This window comes from Brachyhypopomus gauderio, chromosome 11 (assembly GCF_052324685.1).
Source record: "Brachyhypopomus gauderio isolate BG-103 chromosome 11, BGAUD_0.2, whole genome shotgun sequence".
NCBI lineage: Eukaryota > Metazoa > Chordata > Actinopteri > Gymnotiformes > Hypopomidae > Brachyhypopomus > Brachyhypopomus gauderio.
Genome location: NC_135221.1, coordinates 3,824,789 through 3,844,639, shown reverse-complemented (window position 1 = coordinate 3,844,639; position 19,851 = coordinate 3,824,789). Strand labels below are relative to the sequence as shown.

At 43.9% G+C, this 19,851-nt stretch overlaps 1 protein-coding gene across 2 annotated transcripts; it reads left to right on the top strand.

Annotated features, from left to right (window-relative positions):
- The first annotated feature begins 10 nt into the window (after nt 1–10).
- On the top strand, nt 11–18,255 carry elovl6 (ELOVL fatty acid elongase 6). 2 transcript variants are annotated; one of them, XM_077021117.1, is made up of 5 exons: nt 11–467; nt 556–652; nt 11,912–12,043; nt 13,941–14,092; nt 16,432–18,255. In XM_077021117.1, the coding sequence occupies exons 2-5, from the start codon at nt 570–572 to the stop codon at nt 16,848–16,850; spliced, it is 786 nt and encodes a 261-aa protein (XP_076877232.1). In that variant the 5' UTR covers nt 11–467; nt 556–569; the 3' UTR covers nt 16,851–18,255. The 2 variants fall into 2 exon arrangements, with proteins under 2 accessions (XP_076877232.1, XP_076877233.1); XM_077021118.1 differs by lacking the exon at nt 11–467 and having other exon boundaries at nt 474–652.
- The last annotated feature ends 1,596 nt before the right edge of the window (nt 18,256–19,851 follow it).

Below are 19,851 nucleotides of genomic sequence, written 5' to 3'. Positions count from 1 at the left end.
GCGTCATCTACGCCGCTTTAACTGGTAGTGGTGATGCTAGATATAAGACGAGATATGTCCGATGAACTTAGTTTTAGCAAGCAGCCAAACTGACTGATAGGAGATAATGGTGATAAGCTGCATCCAATCCAATGATGTAATAGTCTATCTCGTGTTATACAGTAATTTCATCACATCCTACACTTGGTCTAGACGAGAAATAATCACACCACTATACGCTTATGACCGAATTGTTGGCGTCTCCATTGATAGAAATATCCGATCGTTGGTAAATCTGTGCCAAAGGTCGCACAAGTCCGCGGGCTGAACAACGAGGGCGGCTTTGCGAGGCGTGGGAGGAGAAACATCAGAGCTCTGCGGCGTTAGGACCGTGAACCTTCTCCACAGCTCAGAGGGCGTATGCCGGCGAGAGGAGGAGGACACACAAGGCTGACATCCGAGAGGAGCTCGACGAGTCGCGAGCGGAGGTAGGAGATGCAAGGAGGACACGGGGAGGTTGAGCAGAGCTCGTTACGAGGCGAACAAGGCGAACCGTTGTTGTGTGTCCGTCCACAGGGAGCTGCGGGATCATGTCTGTATTGGCTCTGCAAGAATACGAGTTCGAGAGGCAGTTCAACGAGGACGAGGCGATCCGATGGATGCAAGAAAACTGGTAGGTTCATGCAGATCAGGACGACTGTGGACGACACTCGAGACGATATCGTGTGTTTTAGATGGCAGAGATGGGGATTAAGATATCCGCCTAGATTACGGAGTATCACAGCTGAACCCGGGATTAGGCAGATAGCGCCGGATCACGTACCGAATCTCAGCCTATTTCCCTTGAGAATAAGGAAGGCCGGTAACCAGTGTTGCCACAATGTCACAGACACTTTCTTTCGTTTCCACAGACGCTGCCCACATTGATTTAGCGAGTGAAGCGTGTTGTCTGTCCTCTCTAATCAGATAGACAGGTCAAGGTGATGATCTTCCACACGGAGGACTTTATCTCGCCTATATCGAAGGGTTTACCTGTCTACCCGTGTCACACGAAGCTGCTTGATCATATCGACACATTTGGGTATTAAATGAACAGTATACGTTTTAATGCAGTCGCGTATATAGGCTTGCTGTTTCAATAAATGATCCTGTAAAGAGATCTTATTCGTGCTGAAATGAATATTTCAGTTTACGGTGATGACTCGCGTGTAGTCACAGTGCATTTCAGATTAGGAAGCAGTCAAAATGAATGAGAATTGGCATCCGATCATAACAGATTTGTATATAAAATGATAATAGATTTGTACACTGTGCGTCAGAGATGATTACTCAGATAAACCCGATGTACGATGATTAGATTACAGCTGGATGATCAGTGAGATGTCGGTATTAACGAGGAGGCTCGAGACGCGGTTATGAGACCCGTCTTATAATTTGACGAATACTTTATTGTGTAGGATGCAACACTGTTTGTCCTGAATGTGTGATGCACGTTTAGTCCTGCAGCAGGGGCTGCACGCGCGAACATGCCGGCTGGGGTTCAGTGTGTGTGCAGGGCTTGGCAGCTCCTCGCGCTGGTGTGTGTCATTACCACCGCGTGGAGAAGAAGTGAGGCTGGGTATGAAGCGCTAGCGGCTGGCCAATCACAGTCGTCATCTGATGTCTGCTGACGGAGCCCTGACCAATCACAGCTGACCTCGATGTGGTCATGACTGGAGCTGCTTCGCGCGCGCGGCCCTCGAGGCGAATCTACGCACCACTGCAAACGTTTGGAGTAGTTCAGTGGTTTGTCGAGTAATTTAGGTCATGCATCTGGGTTTCGCTGGTGAGCCTGCACTGTTTCACTGGCTTTGTTATAAATAAGAGAGAGGTAAATGGAGAGGTGCTTTTCAAATGTTTTTAACGGTCTGTTAAAGTATTGCTTTTATTATGACTGTATGGCTCTACAGTGGTGTCAATGGCGAATAAACACGAGGGAAGCATAAACCTGAATGATATTGGGGTTCTTACAGGTGTGTTTACATGTACAGTAGTTGCCCGGAGGAACTAAGTTAAATAATACCGGCCTTAGGTGGATCTAACGGCTAAGGAAACGCTGCACAGTTGTTTATGTTCCGGTTCTCACGTCTTTAGTGGTCTGCTTTTGGTTTTTATTTCCTTGTTTTCTCCTCCCTGCAAACCTTAAACAGTGTGATTGGGTAAAATCCATCTAAAGTCTCATGACCCAACCCATGACTAGTAATGCCTATGATAGCAAAACACTACTAATGCAGGCTTCCCTTTTTTGAGTTAAGCTTGACTGACATCCGAACCCTGATATTTGACCTTGTGCATACAATGCAGTATATACATGGCTTCCTTTTCCTGTGTGGAAATGTTTTATTTCATTTTTTAAAACTTGTAAATAACTCTCTGTCCCCTATACAATTAATATTGAATGATCGGCAGCCCACTATCAGCACACGGAATCTAGGCGTGCTGATCCACTGACTGGTTTGGGCCTCTGCAAAAGCCAAACCTGGGATTATGGCCAAGGTGTGTTTTACCTTATATAAAAGGTACAATTAGGCCGTTTAGGGATTATATTTCATGTAATAGGGAGACTAGAGAAACTAGAGAAAGACATGGCAAATAACAGCATTTCAAATCAGCCATAGCGTGGGTCAAATCAGCCATAGCGTGGGTCAAATCAGCCATAGTGTGGGTCAAATCAGCCATAGCGTGGGTCAAATCAGCCATAGCGTGGGTCAAATCAGGCATAGCGTGGGTCAAATCAGCCATAGCGTGGGTCAAATCAGCCATAGCGTGGGTCAAATCAGCCATAGCGTGGGTCAAATCAGCCATAGCGTGGGTCAAATCAGCCATAGCGTGGGTCAAATCAGCCATAGCGTGGGTCAAATCAACCATAGCGTGAGTGAAAGGAGGGACATTTAAAAATCTTTTCATGACATGCACACCAAAATAAAAGGTTAAGTTTAGACCCTAACACGTGACCGAGGACTGTGAAAGAGACGAGGATAGCAGGAGCATGACGGAGAGGTTGCACGTGTAAGCGAATCATCTGCATTATAAATACAGCATATGTCTGTGTGCATATTCGATTATGTCTTTGATGAGGGTGCTGGAGTTAAATGCTATTGCAGGGGGTCTGTGGCAAGGCCAAACAACGTGGTCGATAAAGGCCAGCCCTGACGTGGACGTTAACGGCCAGTCCTGACGTGGAACTTAAAGTTCAGCCTGACACTGTAGAGCATACTGTCCTGATCGAGCATCATTAGTTCTGACAGATGACTGAGTGTATGAGAAAAGAAGTTTTGATTAATAAACTTGGACTCAAATCTGAATTATTTCGAGTGTAAAAAAGGTGTTTCCACACCTCCTGGTCAGAAGGTCACCTTCTGGCATCCAGAAATTGACCTCGATGCACTGGTGGCTGTGGAGTTGTTATATATAACATTAAATATTCAGCAAAGACTGATGATTGAATGTTTTAATAATAAATCCTTTCAGGAGGGATAGTTTATGGGAAGGCAATTTATAGACACGTTGCCAGATGTTTGGCTGTGATTTTATAACCAACATTTAACAGGCTGTTTGGACTATATGATGCACAGTTTAGAGATCTATGTGTTTTTTAAGGATAAGACAGCTGTCTGTAAACAGGACTCTGCCAGTCTTTCACTCAAATGCTTCAGTGTGTGTTTCAATTAGAATAGGGGCTATTTTGAGGAGGAAAAAAAACGTTTTTATAAAACTGCCAAGTAGCCGTCAGCTCAAATTTATTAACCAAATCACAGCTGACCAGTGGCACAGCAAAGGAGACCAAGGAGCCACCAGAGCTATATTACACACACTTCATTTTCAGATCTCTGTAAAGAGTTGTAATCTCTTGAATTCATCATTGATCCCCCCCTCCCAGGGATCTAATGATAGCCCACGCGATGTGCAGAATTTCAGATTGTGGTGTGATGACGATTACTGGTGTCATTTGTGAGCTAATGGTTTATTGGTTTCATCTCCTTGTTCGTTGTAAGCTCCTAGACTTGTCAAGTGGTTCTGCGACCTGATCTGTATATGCAGAATTCATTATAGTGATTTGGAGACAGTGAAATGTTGTCGGGTTAGACAATGCAGTGTGTTAATAGATGTTTTTAAGTGTGTTTCTTCTCATGTGGTGTAGAAGAATTTAATCTCTGTTGTACTTTCATGGTTTCTCAGAGAGCAGATGCAGAGATACAAGCAATTGAATGTTTATCAGCTAAGATTGTCACAGACTATCAGCAATTTCAAATACTTCTATAGAAAACAGGGGCACGGTCAGATACAGCAGTCAGGTTGTATGAACAAGGTGTGGAATAAAGATAAACTAGCCACTCCTGTTGCCTGTGCCTTGAATGAGGAGTGACACACCTGTCTCGTCTGCATCTAATACATAAACATAAAGGGCTGAAACTCGCCAACCACCCAAACCATCCCAAAGCATCTCCACAAAGAAGAACCCATCAAGTCCTTATAAACAAAACAGGAGAAGATCAGGATAACTCTTTATGTGTAGATCCCTTCTCTCTCTACAGCATTCCCACGTCTTTCCTGGTCTTCTGATATTCAAATATGGAGACTTTTTAAAATAAAAGTGACTAAGATCTTACTACTGGTCCATGAACTGCATAATGGTGTAGGATCATCATACCTGTCTGATATGCTGCACCGTTATGAACCAGGCAGAAGTCTCAGATCATGAGGAACTAGCCGGCTGGTCCTGCCTAAGGTAAAAGCTAAGCATGGAGAGACTTTATTATGATGTTTCTAGTGGAACCAGTTGTCAGAGGATATTAGAAGATATCCTAGATGTTTTTAAATTGAAACTAAAAAAATGTTTGTATTTGGCCAGACTTTCTGCTCAGGTTAAACGTCCTCAGATCCTGTGGCACAGCGTGTTTAACTTTCAATAAGCACCACAGTGCATTTCTATTAGTTTCACCTCCTTCACGTATTCCTAATTTATTCTTTATATACTACCCTTGCCTTCCCAAGCTGATGCCGCCCTGGTGTTAGCATGCGGTAGTGCTGGAGGTCCAACTCTGAGCAGCTCATCCGGTTCGTACTGCAGGCTCTTAACAGGCAGAGCCTTGTAAGCTCATCCTTGACCAGTGATGTCTCTGATCTCAGGTCAGTGGGGAGAGTATTGAGGGAGTGCACCGTGGAATGCAGTAGCCCCATAGTCGGTGTTCCAACATCTCCAAGCCCTAGCTGCAGGACACGATGGCGGAGGTGAATCAGGACTGGGTGTGGCTGTGTTGCAGTCTACGACTCGGTAGATGTCATTACAATCTTCAGTTTCCATACTTTCACCTATATTATGTCAGTGTCTCTTCAGGGAGGAGAAATACAGTTTTGTGAGATTAAATAAAATTTATAAAATTGGTCAATAACTCAGGAGTGACAAGGATACATGTACCACATCAGTGGCTTACAACACCACCTAATCCCCCCCCCCCCCCCCCCCCCCCCCCCCCATTCTGGATAATTATTGATTGGTCCAGTCTACGCACCGAGAAAAACAGTTTCTCTGGCTGTTGCTTGAGGCTTTCTCTTAAACGGACCTGGTTTTACACGCCGTTACAGGCTGTGCATGACAAAGCCAGCACAAGTCCACATCAGCGACTGCTTCTGCCTGTATCTGCGTGTGTATTTAGGACAGTACTTAATCTGTTTTACATGTCTGCTTGCCATAACGGTGGAATATTAACAATGGCTAGTCATGGCTGTCTGAAGAAACTCATTCTACAAGTGTTCAAATATTCTGGGAAAAGCTCCATGGTGGCCAGAGCTACCAGACATCTTGATTCTGTCTCTCTGAAGATTAAAGCATATGTTGACAAATGTTATCAACCATTTAATTCGGGGAGATGAAGCAGCCAATGTTTGTGGCAGTGCTTGACTAGCCGTATGCTGTTCACAGACACACAGGCGAGGTAGAGAGGTAGCGAGGTAGCACTTGTGCTCGGCACCACTGGGATCTCAGAGTTGGAGGTTGATTGGTATTAAGGCCCCATGGTGCCTTTCTGACAGCAGCCAAAGCTACAAATCCTTCATGGTACCAGGCGTGTCACGGTAGGAGGCGTGTCACGGTAGGAGGCGTGTCACGGTAGGAGGCGTGTCATGGTAGGAGGCGTGTCACTGTCACAGGCGTGTCACGGTAGGAGGCGTGTCACTGTCACAGGCGTGTCACTGTACCAGGCGTGTCACTGTACCAGGCGTGTCACTGTACCAGGCGTGTTGTGTCACGGTACCAGGCGTGAGGTACGAGCCGTGTCACGGTACCAGGCGTGAGGTACGAGCCGTGTCACGGTACCAGGCGTGAGGTACGAGCCGTGTCACGGTACCAGGCGTGAGGTACCAGGTGTGTCACAGTACGAGACGTGTCCCGGTTTAAAATCCAGCTTGATGCAAACAACAATATTGCCTTTGGTGGGTGAGACTCACACACTAGGGTAACAAGAATGGCATTTGCTTAGAATGCAAACTATGAATGTCCCACCCCGTCTGTTACATTGCAAGCAGTTGTTGGACAGGCTGATCTACTCTGTGGAGGACACAGAGTCCACAGGACTGGTTTCTGTTCACTGGAATGCTGTTCCACCACCTTTTGAAGGTTGTTTTGCACTTCCTGTGTTCGTCCGACTACCACTCTGACCAGATGAGTTGATCACTACAGGATATCTAACCAGCCACACGTTAGAACCGTACCAGTTATCATATGTCAGGGGAGCAGAAGACGTCTTTGTTAAAAGAAAGGATAATGCATATTTAATGAGAAGCAATGAAATAACTTAAACCTTAGATATTTGTATACTATGATTGAAGTCGGACTGACATGAAGGTCAGGCGGACTGACAGCAGAATTTGTCATGCACAATATTTGCTTATTAGATATGAGAGATGGCAGCTTGTCTCTTGGGCATTTTCCATCTTCAAGGTTAAAGATACCAATCTAGTCAGCTGTCCTGTACAGCCTAGAAGGCAGTTGCTGTAGTCAGCAAAAATGACTAGCCCTTTTGAGACTCAATGCATTGTGCATTAGTCAACTGAAAGTGTGTGGGTGCGTGTATGCGTGTTTATGTATGCAATGTGAAAAATTACATCTGACAAATTAATTCAGCAGATATAAAAGACAATAGTAAATAATATAATAATTAGCCATAGCTAGTCTTGATATACGCTATATTGCCAAAAGTAATCGCTCACCCATCCAAATTATCGGAATCAGGTGGTCCAATCACTTCCATGGCAGACAAGTGTAAAAGCGTCGGATGCAGTGGTTTAAAACACGCCACCACTGAACTCTAGAGCAGCGGAGGCGTGTTCTCTGGAGTGAAGAATCACACTTCTCCATCTGGCATCTGATGCTCTAGTCTGGGCTTGGAGGTTGCCAGGAGAACGGTACTTGTCTGACTGCACTGTGCCAAGTGTAAAGTTTGGTGGAGGGAGGATTATGGTGTTGGGTTGTTTTTCAGGAGTTGGGCTTGACCCCTTGGCCGCTTCTGGAAAAATGTTGAAAAATCCCCATAAACACACTCCTAAACCTTGTGGACAGTCTTCCCAGAATAGTTGAAGCTGTTCTAGCTGCAAATGGTTGACCAACGTCATATTGACCCCTATGGATTAGGAATGGGACACTTAAGCTCATATGTGAGTCAAGGAAGGTGAGCGAATACTTTTGGCAATATAATGTATGTCACTATGATATGTGATGCAAATCATTCAAATCTCACTGTCCAAAGCTTCTGCATATTGAGTTTGCAACAGGCTGCTTTTTGGAACATGATTCCAGTCTGCTCAAAGAAACCACTTCATTAACAAAATTAAAGTTCCTCTGGGTTTGATTCAGCATTTTTTATTTGATTCAGCAGTTATTTTTTAAAATGATGTTGAATGGCTGGGTTTCTACGGTTTACTTTGTTAGGAAACAATCCCTTTTTTGCTGAGATGGAATTTGTCATATTTGTAGTGACAATACTGAAAGTTCATGTTTTGAAACGCTCTTATGCTCAGGAATGGACCATTTATCTTGACAGGCTGATACTGTTCTTGTGAAGTCATTCATTCAGGTGAAAAGCATAAATAAATACAGAGATCCGAAATCCTCACAATTGATGATCTTCACTCTGATCTTCAAAACACACTGGTGGTGGTTAACGATCTTGTCTGGGTGGGTGGACCACTATACCTGTCAGTTGTTCTGCACCCAGTGCTGAGCTCCAGGTGACAGAGACTTAGTCTCTGCTGGGGTAACTATAGGTCACGCTCTAATCTGGGTGTATTTATACACTGTCCCTAGCAGGCAGTTTGTTAACACTTCGTGTCACATGGGCAGCGTGAGGATGTTTGTCCAGATGCAGGCTGTGTGGAGTCTAGGAGAAGATGACCAGTAAAGGTCGTCTGAAGAGGGCACATCACTGAGGGAGGACAGAGGACTGAATCACGCACAGACGGCCAGGGTTGCATAAGAAGTCAATGGCCTGTCTAGCAGTCTCTGGCCATATTAGTTGTGGTTTTGTTATAGATATAAAATTATTTAGTATTTGACATCGTTATTTTTTCCTGTCACTAAATATATGATGTCATTTTTCTTTCTAAAGAAGTTTTAATGATTCTTAGTGTTTTACTTTAAATAAAAAACGCTAAAATGTCACTGGTACAGGCCCTGAATAAAGAGCCTTGGCCTTCTTTTATCTTTTCCAAGGAAACGTAAGCATGTGGAACCCGGCCAGTGTTTCGCTGTGACCTCAGAAGGACTTATTTCCTTTCTGGCATCTCTTGAGTCCGGTGGCCGTGGAGAAGGTGGTGTGGTGGGTGGGCCGTCCTGAACACCATTTCAACTCGCTCCGTCACGCTCACCTTCTCTCTCTACCTCGTGCGTACACTCCGTGTCCCAAAACGACAGCTACCGTGATAACCCACACACAACAATGTCTTTCGGATTTCAAGGTCGGTTTACATAATGATCCATAACGTTATGCTGTGTACTGCATTACTGAGGTTCTCGGGGTAACGGTGAGTCGGCAAAAGACAAAAGGAAAAAAAAGACCTGAACAAACACAAAAAAAGGAACGTCCACGTGTGCAGGTTGAACGCAAGCAGAACGTGTGTGCTGAGCCACGGACTCTGCAGATTTGAGCTGTTCCGCACGTATAGGACACGCCCCCTGGTGTGCTGTGTTCAGTAAAATCCACCAGCTGCTCGGATCTGCCCGAGCAGATTCTGCTAACATCACTAGTCTCAAACTGCAATTAGGACGCAGAGTTTGCCCGCCGTCATTTATTTGCACTCTTAAGTTGCAAATCCACTGTCTTGTGCAGAAGGTCCTTGTCCAGATGCTGCTTGGCACAGGAGGTACTGTCATTCATCACCGTCTGCTACAGGCCTGGTGTACGCAGCTCTGAAAACCATCGAATAAACAAAAAAACAAAAAGAAACGGACGAAAACTCCATGACCTTGCAATCGCCCAACCAACTTTTCCTCATGATGGGCGAAAAAGTCTCGGCCAAGACGCAGACTCACCTCACACCCTCACACCTCCACATCGTAATGAGTGTGTTAGACGCAGGAATGACAGGTAAAGCATAACTGGATACCTGGATACCTGGAAGAGACCCAGGAGCAAGGAGAGTCACAGCATAGCAACTCTGGACCACAGAGTGCGTGAGTGCGTGAGTGCGTGAGTGCGTGAGTGCGTGAGTGAGTGCGTGAGTGCGTGAGTGAGTGCGTGAGTGCGTGAGTGCGTGAGTGCGTGAGTGTGTGTGTGTGTGTGTTCCATCTGTATGTGTGCACGCCCTGTGAACATGAGTGGTTGTTGTGGATGCTATGAAACCACTATGCAGACAAGTTTCCAGAAAACATCTTTTATAAATATATATAAAAAATTATTATATATTGTTGTATTTTATTAAATTTTTATTAAAATCATTATACACAATTTTCATAATTAAAACACCCCAATCTGTTTAGGTAGCCTACCCCGTGCATTTTCAAGAGTCAGAATTGACTTCTTCTGAATGATCGCTCAGATGTTCACTGTATTTTTTTATTTTTTTTACATGGATTATATTTACTTCTCTATGTATTTGGTTAGTGTGGGGCTTTACAGTTCTGAGTATTTGGTTAGTGTGGGCTTTATGCGGTTTGTGTACCTAGCATGTAAGATTCCTCACTTGCACACATGTAGTGAAAATGCAAGCTCCGCCCCCTGCCCCGCCCTCTTTCACGGTCATAAATGACCCGCCCTCTTTCACTGTGATTTGGCCTCCAGAGTAAAATGGTCCTGCTCTAACAGACAGGAGTAAAGGACACATTGTCTCTTATATTGCCTCCAAGGCTATAGTGGTGTGTCAAGTCCAAGAATGTGGAGTTATCCTGAGCACTGATACTAGTGCCACTACTGGAAACAAAAATATGTTTACATCTCACCATTTGGATTTAATCGTCTGGGGCCTTTGAAACGTGCCATTTGGTGGGTGTGTAGCCAGAAGTAGATTTGCTTGTAAGAACAGTGTGTGTCGACTTCCTTCTGTGTCATGGAGGCTTTTTTTTTGTTTGTTTTCCCTAGATTTTTATTTATTTACTTTTTATTTGATAAGCCTCAGATATTTTGGTGCCCAGTAGATTGTGGCAAAGTAAACAAAATGAACTGTGAAGGCTATCGGACATACGTATTTGTAGAGAGAAGGGTGAGGCTAACACGGCGTGAGGCTAACACGGCGTGAGGCTAACACGGCGTGAGGCTAACACGGCGTGAGGCTAGCGGTGTTTGAGGCTAACGGTTGCTGAAGGTAGCGGGGCGTGAGGCTAGCGCATTGCGAGGCTAGCGGCGTGAGGCTAACGGTGTAAGGTGTAATCTGAAAGTACAGTGCTGCAGAATTAACACATCTCATGAAAGGCCTTGGGGCTGCCCATGCCCTTTTGTATCAAAGAACAATGCAATGACAGGCCAAAGATGGAGGAGGTACTTCATGCAGAATGGCCCCACTGTTTTGCACAGACTGGGGTCAGTGTTCTCACAGCTGCCCCATGTAGGCAGGGAGGAAGACCAGAGTTAGGACCAGTGTGTCTGCGCTATGCGGTCTTGACACGGAGGGCAAACACGTCTGTGGGAGCATTCAGGACACTGTAGATCAGAGACCAGGTACAATAACTGTCCAGCATTCGATACTTCCTTTATTATGGGGCGCTCTCTCTCTCTCTCTCTCTCTCTCTCTCTCTCTCTCTCTCTCTCTCTCCCCACCTCTCCCATCACTCTTCCTCTCTGTGGAAAGGGACGCAGGGGTGTCTGTTCCTAACACACACAGTCGTTCCTGGAAAGAGAACAAACGATGTGTCATCTTGTGAAAGCGCGTGGGGGGGGGGGGGGGGGGTGTCTTGGGTCCCATAATTCCTGCTGGCTCCGGGCCTGTCAGTACACTTTCCTGCTCGAGTCCTGGCAGCGAGTGAGAAAAGGCGCTGTAGCAAACACGTCGCTGATGACTCTGTCGTTCTGATTACCCATCACTCAGCATAAACTGCTGCGTTTCCGCAGACGCCAACCCCCCCCCCCCCCCCATTTACTCAATCTATTTCTCCTCACAGAGTGAGCAAAAAACGGTGTGTTAAAATACATATGAAAACGATCTGTCAGCAAGCTGGATATATATGGCGTGTGTGTGTGTGTATTCAGGTCGGGGTCTGACGTCGAGAGGCTGCGCTACAGTGTGAAAAGTTATGGCTGACCGCGACATCTCCTGTGTCTCTCTGGGTGGAATGCAAAGGCAGAGAAACTGCAGTGTTTTCACGAGCTGTCCTGAAAGAGAGATACAGGAAGATGATTCCTAAATTATTTTATTACTGTCCAATATTCTTTGTTGAAAGATTGTTGTTTCTTCTCCGTTTGTGCAGGAAGAAGTCCTTCCTGTTCTCCGCGCTCTACGCAGCCTGTATTCTGGGTGGCCGCCATGTGATGAAGCAGAGGGAGAAGTTTGAGCTGAGGAAGCCACTCGTGCTGTGGTCACTAACGCTCGCCGTCTTCAGGTAAACACACAGCCCTTCCTGGGGTTCTGCTCTTACCAAGCAGCCATATAGGTCCAGATCAAGATCCAGATAATCCAGATCCAGGTCCTCTACATAATGATCCAGATCATCCAGATCCTGGTCCTCTACATAATGATCCAGATCATCCAGATCCTGGTTCTCCAAGCTTCCCCCCCTCTGTTATTCAGTAGTCAGGTGTCATAACAGACTGGCCAACCGTTTTACATGATACATTTAATCAGCAGCAAAGGAGTACAAAATCCACATCTGAATTTGGAGATCGAGGTCCAGATTTGAAAACCACTGTTATAGAGGTAGATTCAATCAACATTTCTTTGGAGAGGATAATTTTGAGATAATTATCATTTCAGTTTGAATCCAGTTTGAATTAGATATATAAGGAAAAATAACAAAATTATGATATTTGGTATTTTTCTATTTGGAAGAACATCTGTTTGGACTGGGTGTTATGGTGAGTCTCATTTCCTCAGTTATGGGATGTCGCTGTATTCTACCATTTGTGTGATAAATGGCGTTATCACAGTTTGTCCTCATTTTGCATATGACGTTTGCGATAATAGAACATTGCTCCACGAATCGGGAACCTGTCCGACAGTAAACATCCTGGTAAGAATCCTCTGTGGGTTCAATTATCTGTTCTCTAACAAGCTTTGGTCACACACGTCATTAACAAGTCATTAACAATATGCATTTATTTAGCTAATTTATTTAAAAGGCACATTCGATGGGAGTGAGCATAGTAGTAAACTTTGCAGCTGTAATATTGGACATTATGCAAAGAGAAAGGTGGCTTGTTAGAGTAGGAACTCAGAACTTTTGCCACACAGGGACATTTATGTGTTACAGAGGAAGAAGCTATAAACAGATAAAGTGTGAGGATGTATGTAGATCTTTAGTGATTTAGAAGAACTTCACTGCATACAGTTCCCGTTTCTGTGAAAGTTACAAATGTGTTATATTTAGGTGTCAATTTCCAACGTACAACTGGCCACACGACTGCGGTTGGTCATCTGTCTCTTAGAGTGTCTCATTAATATGCATAGCCTCATTTACATGTCAAATTTGAGTAGCGTTCACCTAGGGCATGCTTGAATTCACCTCAGCTGTAGGCTGACATCAGAGTGCTTATTATCGCCATGGAAACTATAAGTAGGTTTGGAATACCATGTCACGCACCTTGCATGGTGTAGTGTGGTTACCATCAAGTTTTATGAATCTGCCCTTTTGTACAAACACATCATTGTACCCATAATTTGCTCTTGTATATAATTTTTTTTTTTAATAATAAGGATGTACAGATCAGCCTTCCACACTTCTGACCATCCCACATGTGATTATGCATTGTTTTTGATAAAAATACAATTTATGATTAATTTTTTGTTTGTTTTACACTATTTCTTAAATAATTGTAACATATGTTAATGTTGATTTAAGTAATAATTGAAGAGTAATATACATTATAGCGTTTGTGACCATTTCAGGGAAGAACACAACTGTTATGCACTTTTATGGTAATGCGAATTATCATGCGCCGCCTAATCAGGCGAAGCTCCTCCTTCCTGTGTTCCTGACCCCGCCTCCACCTGAAAGAGGCTCTATAGCACTACGTACTGATTCCTGACTCCACCGCCTGCAGCACTTTCACGTTTAGTCACGTAGCAGATGCTTTTACCAAACGCGCCTCGCAGCAGGCTACCATGGAAACGTTAAAGCAGGGATGTGTGATGCCTTCTGATATCAGCTGGGCTGGTTGGTTCCTCGGCTCCTATTGGTGGGATTTAGGGCATGGGGCGGGCAGGGGGACAATTAAAGAGAAGTGTACTGGTTAAGACCTTATCTCTCCTTATCTTATTCTTTCCTGCTGTTTTGTGTTTAGTATTTTCGGTGCCGTCCGGACCGGGAGCTACATGATGTACATCCTGATGACGAAAGGGCTTCAGCAGTCCGTGTGCGATCAGAGCTTCTACAACGGGCCAGTCAGCAAGTTCTGGGCGTACGCCTTTGTGCTGAGCAAAGCACCAGAGCTGGGTGAGCTTCTCCGTCATCCCTCCCCGTCCTTTAAAAGTATCGATTCCAGATGAAGGCACTGCTTCCTCTTCAGGGAGCGCTGCCTTTAAATAAGTGGCTAACGGTGCCCGGTAACGTTGTGTAAAGGAGGCTAACTTACACGAGCTGTTTTTGCCGGAAAACTGAACGGAGTCCTGGAAACGGAGCTTGTGCCAGTTAGTTGTGCATTGGCCTCTTGCTACTCACAGTGGGGCTTAAACAGAGGGGGAGAAATGCCCCTCAGGACGGCACAATACACACAAACAGATGTATAAATGATACAGAATATATAATAGGTATAAATGAAAAAACAACAATAGACAGTAAATTCCTAAAAGGGGTTCTAGATGATTTTTTAAGCCTTGTAAAACTTGATCTCCTGGTCTAAATAAATCTTTATTATGGTTTGTTCACATTCTCCCAGTGGAGTTTTATACGGTTGACAAACCTGTCCTTCAGCAAGCAGAGTTTCCATCTTCTCACTGTAAAACAAACATTAACATACAGTCTAGCACGAACATACTTCCTGTTGACACAGTGCAGGGAATCTATCCCAGCGTGCTCCAGTCCTACGACGAGAGCTTCATCCACGGTCATGTGGAGACACCTGGCAGGAACCGCCCTGCGGAGCGCTCGGGGGAACTCGGGTTGGACTATCTTGTCCGTCTGTGTATTTTGTCTCCAGATGAGTAGCCGTACACATTTACCAGTTCTGCAAACTTTTACCCTCCTAGGGCTAAATGTTACATGGGCTATGATCCACACCCTCACACTCGGGCACTAATGGAAAAAAATAAGAAAAACACATAAATACGGACACACACATGCACAAACACATGCACACACACACACACACACAGACGCAAATGAAGTGTCAGATGCACATGACGAGCCCCCGACAGTCCAGTCAGGGCCGATTCTTCTGCTGGCCTTGTCTAACGCAGCTGTAAGATTTGTGTTTTGTTCTAGACACGATGGAACACTTTTAGAAATGTGCAGACATAAATTTTAGTTATACTGTCATCTTTGCACATAATGTTTTATGGTCTTAGACTAACTGTATACTATTTTCTCTGTTTTTGTTGGTTATAAAAAAATATTTGGCAGTTAAATATTTATGAACAGACATTTTCCATGCACATTTTAGTCTGCACACATGTAAAAATGCCTTTAAAAACATTCAAAAGCCTTTAAAAAGGAAAACAAATGCAAAACCATAAAGCTTACTCATAAAACGTAAAACAATGTGTTTGCTGGGCTGTGTTCAGGAGGCCGTCCTCTGTACAGAGAGCACGCTGCTCGGTCACAGAAAAGCATAGTTAATTTCACAATTCTGACTCGCTCTATAAATCATACAGAGAAGTGAAGATAATCGAAGGTAAGTTTCACTTACCTGTCCTGCTGAAGACTCTCCAGGGTTGCACTATGTCTCAAACTAGTGGAAGTCCAGGTGTTAAACATCTGTGCTGACACGAGTCTCTGTTCCTGTCCCCATGTGAATGTAGTTATTTCAGCAGGCAATGAACAAAGACGTTTAGTACATTATCACATTCTCATTCATACTAATCTTCAGTGGTATTTGGTACAGTACAAAAGTATATAACTGACCTATAAACAAACAAACAGGAAAAAACTCAAATAAATGCAAAAGGCAAAACTATATGATCATCATGGTTATTCGTCAGCGATGAAGGTTTAAAGCCTGACGCTCTTGAGAACTGATGTAACGCACATCTGGTTTAATCTCACATCCGTCACACCTGCACCAGAAATGACAGAGGGTAAGAAATGACTCCGTTTGCCACATCACTGTGCCTGTTTGATCAGACAAGCCACGTGTGAACGCAGCACACGTGAAGCTGGTGAGTTGTGTTGCCTGTTGCTTGTGGGAGAGTGCGACCACAATAATGTTTCTGTTGGCACACTTTGACCTTTTTTATGTTGGCAAACAGTCGTACTACCACATTACTGTTGACCCAGTGATAAATTTTGACCTAGATGTACATTCAAACGTGTACAACGCCTGAGGCGTGACGTGGAATCCTCTCGGACAGCTACTGATCTGAGATAAGGTTTTAATATGTGGCAGTTATGTGGTAAATAAATAACTCGCGGCCAGGATTGTGTTCCATAATAACGCCTGGTTAAAACCGTGCAGTGATGTCCACACCCCAGAGCGCCATGTGTGTGTTACATCTTCCAGAGGAAATACACTCTATAACAACACGTTTTTATTTCTTCCCTCCACTCTTTCTCTCATTCTATCTCCCTCATTTTACCCTCTCTCTCTCTCTCACTCTCTCTCTCTCTCTCTCTCTCAGGAGACACTTTGTTCATCGTTCTCCGCAAGCAGAAGCTGATCTTCCTGCACTGGTACCATCACATCACGGTTCTGCTGTACTCCTGGTACTCCTACAAGGACATGGTGGCCGGGGGCGGCTGGTTCATGACCATGAACTACCTGGTCCACGCCGTCATGTACTCTTACTACGCCCTCAAGGCCGCGGGCTTCAGGCTCTCGCGCAACTTCGCCATGTTCATCACCATCACGCAGATCACGCAGATGGTGATGGGCTGTGTGGTCAACTACCTGGTGTACTCGTGGATGAAGGAGGGCCTGGAGTGTCCGTCACACATGCAGAACATCGCGTGGTCCTCCCTCATGTACCTCAGCTACTTCATCCTGTTCTGTCAGTTCTTCTTCGAGGCCTACGTCCACAAGACCAAAAAGAGACAGTGAAATGTACCAAAAGATAGATACGTGAGTGAGATGGAGAGAATGAGAGATGAGAGATGACCAGTGTGAGTATTTTTGGATGGCTGGGTGAGTCTTAATTTGGGAGAGCTTACAGGCTTGGATGGGAAAGATAAAGTCGGTGAGGTTGTGGTATAAACTTGTGCATACTGTACTACTAACGCATAGAAGTTAACCTCCCCCCTACCAGGAGACCTCACAGAGCTGCACTGATGAATTATTACTATGGTAACTGAAAAAAAGGTGTCTTTATGTGATGTTTATGTGGCCAACGCTATTCTCTATATTTAAAAAAATGTTTAAAAACAGAAGATGAATTTAATAAATGAGGTTAAGGGATTGTGAAATGAAGACCGTATTCTAGATATAAGGGAGCAAATTATGAAGAACTGAATTTACATTTGTGTGGTTACGTCTAAAATGTTTATCATTGAAGTCAACGTTATTGTTATTGTTCTGTTTAAATTTTTTATTGATTAGATGCTAGTGTGAAAGGTAGTTTTGTAAGAAAGCCATGCTGACAGATCTGGTTAACATAACACAGGACGTGTCACTGTGTGTTTCGTGTGGCATCAGTATCAGTATACCAGATTCTCTCAGGACTACGAGTTTCCCATTTTAATGTGCATATCATTTAGGACACAAGATTCACAAAAGACAAGCTTACAAAAGACATAGTTAGAAAATTCATTTTTACTGCACATAATTAAAAGGTAAAAAAAAAAAAACAACAAAAAAACAAAAAACACTGACAGGTCATTTGTGCCTGAGTGATTAGCCAGTCTGTCCTGTCTGAATAGGAATCACTCGACCTTTATGAGCTAAGGGCTAGTTGGCTCTACTGCCCTCTAGTGGGCATGGCCTGCTTCCTGTGGCTAGGGGTCATGGTCCAAGCAGCAGAGCTGATGAGGTTGTGACCAAACCAGACCTGTATGAAGGACCCTGGAGCACATTTAAACATGCAGTGTGTGTACATTCACCGTGCGATGTCTGGTGATGAATGGTGTCATTGTGCTGTTGTGCATTTGCACTGTATGTAAAAGCATCTGTAGATGATCTTAACAAAGAACCAACGACGCTGAAGAATAACACGTGTGTGTGCTTCTGTTCTGTCCTGGGACAGCATGTGGCGTATTCCCCACCGTAAACACAGCTTCCAGCTCACACACACTTAATAGCTCACTCTTCCGGCTTGCTTAAATAGAAAATCACTCTCCCACTACACCTTTATTGTTCATTCTTACCAACTCTCTCACTTACCAACTTACCATCAGATATCTCTTACAGATCACTTTCATTCTATTCTGACAGTACACTCTTACAGCACACACTCTCATTACTGTAGAACAGCTCACTCTTACAGACTATTAAAGCTTATTCTTGCAATACACTCTGGTTGTTCTCTCTCATAACTCTCTTACAAATAACCCTTAAAGTTCACTCTTACAGATAACCCTTATAATTCACTCTTAAAGATCAACTTTATAGTTCACTCTTATAGATAACCCTTATAGTTCACTCTTCACTCTTACAGATAACCCTTATAATTCACTCTTAAAGATCAACTTTATAGTTCACTCTTACAGATAACCCTTATAGTTCACTCAGTTCACCATAACAGCTCACTTATATATAACTCTTATAGTTCACTCTTATATATAATGTTTATAGTTCACTCTCACATCTGACCAGACTGTTCAAAGTGTTTCGTATACTCATTCCCATAAGATAATCAGTAATTGTAGATCAATGAAAAATATCACATAAGAAAAACGTAACGTTTGGATCACATCACATTCCTGCCTGTCTGGCACCTTCAGAGGGTTCAGCCATCTGACAAACACAATACTGAGACATGGTGTCACCGTGGCAAGAACATTAAACATTTAGTAGGTCTAAAAACCAATAACAGTAGTGTTCGGCCCCACCCAAAGGGGGCGTGCCCTTCCCTTCCAAAAAACAAACCCAGGACACATTCAAATGTGGCTTCTATTTGTGTGTAGAAATATATCACAGTGTCACAAGGGTATTATACTCTCCTTACGTTTTTCCTAAAAAGCCTTTGTCAAACATAACGTGGGTTAAACATTCAGGATTTGTTCATCTTCTCTTGTTCCTTTGCTCAGTGTGTTTAGCCATTATGCTGAGGGTTTTTTAATTATTATTATTATTAACCTGAACATGATGGTAAAGAGAAATGAATAATTTGTCTCTGCCTGTGACTGTTTTAGTTATAATCCATCTGATTCATTTTTTTTTTTAGCTTAATGAAATAAATGTAAGTTAACACAGATTTCACAGATTTCTTCAATGTGAGCAAACTCAGCCTCTCGTACATCGGTTCACAATGAATATTAATAACGCCCCATACTCCCACACTCCCACACTCCCATACTCCCATACTCCCATACTCCCATACTCCCACACTCCCATACTCCCACACTCCCATACTCCCACACTCCCACACTCCCATACTCCCATACTCCCATACTCCCACACTCCCATACTCCCATACTCCCACACTCCCATACTCCCACACTCCCACACTCCCATACTCCCACACTCCCATACTCCCACACTCCCACACTCCCATACTCCCATACTCCCATACTCCCACACTCCCATACTCCCACACTCCCATACTCCCACACTCCCATACTCCCATACTCCCATGACACCAGTACGTAATGAGCGTGTGATGCGAGCCGTCTAAGTGTTTGTGGTGGTGAGCAAACAGCATGTCAGCCACGCATTAATTCACAGTGCTATTTCAGCCACAGATCAGCGAAATTGAGCAACACTGGTCTGTAAATACACGCACTGGCGTCTGATTGGCTAGGGGGCGAGGTTTTGTTTGTTTAATTCTTTCACTATAGTGATATGTATAATCATAAGCAATATTAAACATAAATCAACAAAGGGCCACAAGTTTAGGCCTTGACTAAGTGTTCCTTTAAGAATAGATTTTTTTAAATATCACCAAACA